The following is a 6,906-nucleotide window of genomic DNA, read 5'->3' on the forward strand; positions in this document are numbered from 1 at the left end:
CAACTTGCATATGCACACACAAAACTGGCAATTTGGGAACGCCAATCTGCATGTCTTTGGACTATTGGAGGAAACCGGGGTATCGAGAAAGAGACTGCTCTTACTTCGAGACTCTTGGATTCCTTCGAGTTGCCACTCAGTTTTGTTAAAGTGCTCTACGTGGGAAAGTGATTTATTGAGGAAACCCACCGAGCATAGGGAGAACATGCAAACCTAACGCACAGAGACCCCGAGGCGGGACTCGAACCCTCGACCTTGAAAGTGCAAGGCCACAGTGCTATGCAAACCCCCCAAAAATAATAAAAAATGATCCTTTTAACTGATGCTACAGTAGCAGTATGTTTTTCTGCAGTGTGCTTGTACCACACTTTTTTGATTCATTGACATTTTGTGATAAAGCGGACACTGAGGGTATCCAGGGTATATCAGGAATCCCTGAGACTGTGGAAATGAAGTAATGTCAAATTTATACAAGCTTTAGTGTCATGACCTTGACTATTACTCTAAGGGACGTGTACAAAAAATACAATCAAATTTGATCAAAAACTCTCAAACACAGATAAAAGGAATCTTTTGTGAAAAGGTTATGACTTCAATGACAGGATTTTTTTTTTTTTTTTTTAAGAGTGCATTGGTAGGTGTGGAAATCATCCAAAATTCCGAACTGAATCTGATATCCGAGGGTGTGTTAAACTGAATGATGATTAAAGGGACACATTTGGCACAGCTGTGTGAGGGGAAGTGCGCTCGGAGACTTGCTGCCGCGGTGTGAGGTGAAGCAGAAACACAGCACAATGCTGCTCGCTCTCGTTATCGCGAGATTGCAGCGTTTAGCGACCTGAGAGAGAGAGAGAGAGAGAGAGACTGAACAACCGAGAAGTCGAGAAAGGAGCACCGAGAGACGCCGACATCTGGACACACATCATGAAAAGACGACAGAACAACTGAGGAAGCCAGAGAAGAGAAGCGTCGACATTTCTGTAAGTATTCGGGAAAACGGGACGGGAGGGAAAGTTGTGTGTGTGTGTGTGCGCGTGAGAGTGTGTTAGTGTTACCTCGTTCACCACCTTCGCGCAGTGCAGTTGTCGACTTGCTCCGGCGTTAAAGGCTCACACACACACACACACACACACTGAGCCAGTGTGCAGAGCTGTGCGACTTTGCCAAATGGAGAATTTTATGGAGCGTCCTGGAGCATTTTATCGCACGTGACGAAAAGTTAATGCAGTAATGATAGTTTTTTTCAAATAATAATAAATACAATTAGTGTTAATAATGCGACAAACTTTTGTTTGTAAATAAATAAATAAAGTTGATCTCTAAAGAGCCAGTGCATTGGGAGGGGGGGGCGCGGGGGGTGTAGGGTGTTATTACTTTCGCGCAAAGTTATCAGTGCACACACACACACACACACACACACACACATACACACAGTTTAGTATATGAACCATGTTTTTTTTTTTTAAAATAGGGTAACATATGGCGTGAGCGCGCGCGCAGCTGGAGGTAGCGTTTGCGCGCGCTGATGTCAGAGCAGCTGACTCCACAGCTTGCGGGATAATTAGCGCGCGCGAGGCCACCGGTTCACGCACTCGCTCGTCTCTTCTGCTCGGACGTACGTGGAAGCGCGAGCGCGTTCCTTCCTTCCTTCCTTCCTTCCTCGCGAGCTTCTGCGCACGAGCGGCGCGCGCGTTGCGCTCCGATCGAACGCGGCTTGTTGTCACGAGCGCCGTCGGGAAGGTACGGCTCTCTGATTTATTCACTTATCTGGAAACAAAACTGTTCTGATACAGAACTCACCAAAACGTCTGTGTGTAGAAGCGTATCTGCGTTCTTATCTTAATGTTCTGCGTTATGGAAAGTTTTAATTAAAAACTTAAAAAGAAAGTGATTATTGTTATTGTTGTTGTAAAAAAAAAAACAGTTCTGTTTGTGCATGTTAAATCTCTTGTGCTTTAACTCGTCCTAGTGGTCTCAGGTCCTAACACTTTGCTAAGCCTGTTTTGTCGCCTCTATTTGAACGCCTCGCCCTGTTTATTCAACATCCGGTTTTTCCTGTTCTCTCTGCCAGGTTATGAGAGAAGCATGGAGTTCCCAGACCACAGCCGCCACTTGCTGCAGCGCCTTAGTCAGCAGCGTCACCAGGGTTTCCTGTGCGACTGCACCGTGCTGGTCGGCGCGGCACGGTTCCGTGCGCACCGGGCCGTGCTGGCCTCGTGCAGCATGTACTTCCATCTTTTCTACCGGGACCAGCTCGACACCCACGACGTGGTTCGACTGAACAGCGACATTGTGACGGCGCCGGCGTTCAGCTTGCTCCTCGAGTTCATGTACGAGGGCAAACTCGAGTTCAGTACACTTCCGGTGGAGGACGTGCTGGCCGCTGCCAGCTACCTGCATATGTATGACATTGTCAAAGTGTGCAAGGGAAGACTGAAAGAAAAGGAGCTGTCCTGCCTGGATGAGAAACTTGTTGACAGTGTGAGTTTGAGCTGCCTGGACAGGGACAGCGTGCCTGACAGGGAGACAGAGCCCAGCAAAATCCCCCTGAGAGGCCAAATGGCAGATGACATGGACATGGATGACATCACAGATTGTGATAGGCCAGCACTGGCAAGGCAGAAGGCTAACGGTCACCTCCGTGGGTCTCCGGACCTTGTAGGTGTCAATTATGTGTCAGCCGAGGCCGAGGCCCGTGTGCGAACAGCTGGAAAAACGAATGTGGACGTCAGCGGTGCGTCCCAAAGGTCCCGGGCGGCCGATGACACGGACAGTGCGCTGGACCTGTCTTTGAAGGCGCTGTCGGGCAGAGATGTGGGACAGCTGGCCCTCGACAGGCAGCAGCAGGGCATAGAGATGCACGCTCGAGACAAACACGGCACGCTGTCAGTGAAGGAGGAGGGTGGGGGTGCCAGCTTTGGGAATAGTGTGCCCATGACAGGGTTCGATGCCCTCTTTCGGGGCAAAAATGGCACTCTGCTGCCCCCGGAGGAGCACCTGATGATGGAGGATGAAGAAGACGACGTGGTGGGGTTGGATGCTGATGACGAGGAGGAGCGGATGGGAGGAAGGGTGGGGATTTTAGTGGCCCAACGGGAACACAGCCGAGAAGGGAGCGAGGAGGCTCGAGTTAGAGGTGAAATACACAGTGAGGAGGAAGAGGACGACGACGATCTAACTTCCACAGACATCACCGCACTTCTACCACCAACAAGCACTGTTCCAGTCTGTGTGTGCCCACTATGCAACAAGGCATTCCCATCACCACATGCCCTGCAGCCGCACCTGAGCGCGCACTTCCGTGAGCGGGAGGGCGCGCGCACCAAGCTCTCACCCGACGCCTCGGTGCCCACCTGTGCTCAGTGTGGCAAGACCTTCTCATGTGCGTACACATTAAAGCGGCATGAACGCACACACTCGGGCGAGAAGCCCTACACATGTGCTACGTGCGGCAAGAGCTTCCAGTACTCGCACAACCTGAGCAGGCACGCCGTGGTGCACACACGAGAGAAACCTCACGCCTGCAAGTGGTGCGATCGCCGCTTCACACAGTCAGGAGACCTGTACCGCCATATCCGCAAGTTCCACTGCGCCCTCGTCAAGACCCTCTCTATTGGATAAGCACACTCCTTTTCTACTCCCAAAGGCTGTATCTGATCCACATGTGTAAAGTATTTAAGCTTAAAGGGGAGTCTTGCTCTAAACCTAAAGCCACGGTGGTTTTTGGTCACTATGCACTCGACCTGCTGTAGATATGTCACAACTTAAAATTGGTATTCAGTATTTCGCTGTATTTTAATGCAGAATTAAGGACTTAAGGTCCGATTAGAGTTCCTCCACCCAGTGGAGAAGTGTGAAGTGAAGGTTTTTGATGCACTTGGTCAGTCACTGGCAGCGTCTTCTGAAATTAAGTGATAAATATGATTTTTTTTTTTTATGTTATGTCATGTTGACAATAGTATAAGTTTTTACTTTATGGAAATGAGCAATTGAATATTGGGTTAAATTATATGTGCAAATTAATTTAATAATGGCTTAATAATGTCCAGGTAAAAAAAAAAGGTTCAGGTTAAAGTCCTGGTGCTGTATATGGAATGACAGAGAAGTTGGTAATTTGCCTTTTTTTTCTAATTTTTTTTTTTATTGCTTCTGTGGAAACAGGGTCGTGTGTTTCCTCTTAAATTGGAAACAGTTTCAGAAGTTAAAATTAGTGCACAGGCAATTTGCAAGGACATCTACTACCTTTATTACAAATATTACAGTTTTCTTCTGCAAGATATAAAATGAAATAAGTCTTTTTGTTGTAGTTGTTGTTCTTGAGAAGTTGAATGAGGTGAAATGGGACCTTTGGATCGAACGTAAATAACCCCCTTTTATTAACTAGCTAGTGTTCATTTAGGCGGGTCTTTATTAATCTATTTAACTGGAAACACTAACAACCGACACCAATTCTAATTGAACATGAATGTTAGAATGTTGTTTATTCTTTTTTCCTAAACTTTATCCTTTCATCCTACTTAACGTTTTCGAGTTAGTTGTTTAAGTTAATGCACACTGGTTAAATTATAACAACAAGAGGCACTAAAAGTCCACGTAATCCTGTTTCTTTTTTGTTTTTTGTTTCCTGAGAAAACTTGATTAGAATTATTTATTAGTTCTGTTGGTTCAGGTTTTACTGTCAGCATCTGAAGTATAAACAGCTGTGTTAATTCCTAATATGTCTACTGGGTACTGTTTCGGGCTACACCGAATGGATCGATTGTTTAAAAAAAAAAAAAAGAAAAATCAGTTGCTGTTTATCGGTTTATCATTTCACTGTAACTTGTGTAGATAAGCCATTTTTAAATCACTTTTTGTTAAGAGTCGACTCCAGAAATGCTAAGACGCACTTGCTTTGTGCATACATAGACTGTACATACAACACTGATATTCTGTAGGCTGCTATTTCTAACTGTATATTTATTGTAAATATGCATTTTATTTATCTTTGTTTTCTTGACAACATCTGGAATTTCTCAAATCTCTTGACTTTTGAAGTTGAAGTCTTCCCTTGTTTTGTTGGTGTGATTTAAAGCCTGTAATGCGATAATGCTGTGACAGATGTAGCAGATTTTAGAAGCACAAGGTCACTGAGACTTGCAATAGCTGAACCTTTTTATAAAAGTCCTGCAATTTGAAAAAAAAAAGGAAAGGAAAGAAAAAACATAATCCCAGGTATTTATTTAACGTGTAACACGTCGCGAAACTACTAGAAGTGTTACAAATACTGTTTATGTGTTACAAAGACGTTTTTCTTTCTTTTTTCTTTTCACCAGAGCTATTTAGAGTAATATTTCCTGAAAAGAAAAAAAAGATGTGAGGAGAAACGTGTATTTCTAACTGATTAGACTACAAAACTATTTCGTCTTCTTCGCACATCATTTGTCGGGGCGGGCAGCTGTTTAAAACGCATATTCGAATTCCTTTTAAGTTCAAGATCTGCGTATGTTTAAAGGTCTTGTGTGGAACACTGGAACTTACTTATGAGCAACTTCTGAACATTTTCCTGAGAATGTTGTAACCATGTGACTAGGTAGAACTGGGAGGTCTCTTTCACGCAGCTAATACTGATGAGACGTAGGTGCTTTCATTTGAAATGTACGTGTTGATTAGATTCTGACTCCACCGAGGTTAATATGTTGAAGTAATATGCATCAACTTGATCTACACAGTATGTGCCTTGTTGACACACATTAATCCAACAGCAAATTCATTATTGGGCATTATTGTGGGCCTGTAATTATTCATTCTGCACAAGCTGTTACTTATTGCAAAAAAACAACAACAACTCAACATAATGTGTATTTGATTTTCATGTTGAAATTAAAGATACGATACGAGCGCTTTAGGTATTAAAATATCATGAAATATGATATAATATTAGGCTGTGGGTAGTGAATCGAGGAAACAGGTGCATCATACTTGAAGCAACTTCCTGCTCAGATGCAGTCATGTGATCAGGCTCCAGGCAGTTTTGAACTATCATGTATGACCAGCAGGAGCATAATCATGTGTAACGCAAGCACCAGTGATGATTCTTTAAGCTGTGCATTGAGAAATCAAGCCGCACAAATAATAAGGCACAATTATGTTTTGCTTCAACAAAAGCAGTGTGTATGTAAAGATTAATACTGGAATATTGTCTTCTAAGGTTCAGACTGTGAAACTGTATAATCATAAGAATTATTTATTGATTTCTTTCTCGTGCAAATATTTTACTGAGTTCGACTTAAGTAATGAAATACGCTACTAAACGGAGAACATTTTTACTAGACTTTGTAGAAGTGCCATTAGATTTAATATAATTTTTTTTATAAGAAACATATATTTTATAGGAAACAGATGCGTTGATGTTAGTGCTCTAGTGGATGTAGGTGACAATCTGTTTTATTTAAAAAAAAAAAACATTTGTTGGATTTTCTTTTTTTTTGTTTGTTTGTTTTGACTGATTAACGCTATTATGTTACAAATTTGTTTGTGCTTTTTATTTGCCGCTTTTGACGTGTACCCGTGTGTGTGCTGTGGAAAAAGTGACAATCCTGAGCTAGGACTTTATTTCAATTCTGTAGAGATTAAATAGAGAATTTTATGTGATAACTGCGTGTGTTTAAGTTATTTCCAAGTTGAAATGTCTGTCTTCCTCTTGTTACTGTTGCACTTTACTGTACCGTTCAACATCAAAATATTAACCTATTCCAAATGATAATTTTTTTTATTATTATTTTTAACATCTGTTTTATTAAGCACAACTCACTGAGGAAGGCTTGTCCCCTGGGTGTCTTTTCAAGGACTTAAAGTCGAGGAGTATCTCCCTGTTTCTGTTTATAAATAACATCAGCTGTTTAAGAGTTAAAGTGCTTCTGTATA

General features: G+C 42.8%; 1 protein-coding gene across 1 annotated transcript; it reads left to right on the forward strand.

Annotated features, from left to right (window-relative positions):
* The first annotated feature begins 785 nt into the window (after positions 1-785).
* Positions 786-6,630, forward strand: zbtb42 (zinc finger and BTB domain containing 42). The gene is made up of 2 exons (XM_053509306.1): positions 786-980; positions 2,072-6,630. Exon 2 carries the CDS (start codon positions 2,086-2,088, stop codon positions 3,619-3,621), a length of 1,536 nt encoding a protein of 511 aa, XP_053365281.1. The 5' UTR covers positions 786-980; positions 2,072-2,085; the 3' UTR covers positions 3,622-6,630.
* Positions 6,631-6,906: the final 276 nt, after the last annotated feature.

This window comes from Clarias gariepinus, chromosome 13 (genome assembly GCF_024256425.1).
Source record: "Clarias gariepinus isolate MV-2021 ecotype Netherlands chromosome 13, CGAR_prim_01v2, whole genome shotgun sequence".
Lineage (NCBI taxonomy): Eukaryota > Metazoa > Chordata > Actinopteri > Siluriformes > Clariidae > Clarias > Clarias gariepinus.

What these genes read in the sequence shown, in the direction of transcription:
- zbtb42 (XM_053509306.1), top strand. Translation starts at nt 2,086, where the DNA reads ATGGAGTTCCCAGACCACAGCCGCCACTTGCTGCAGCGCCTTAGTCAG.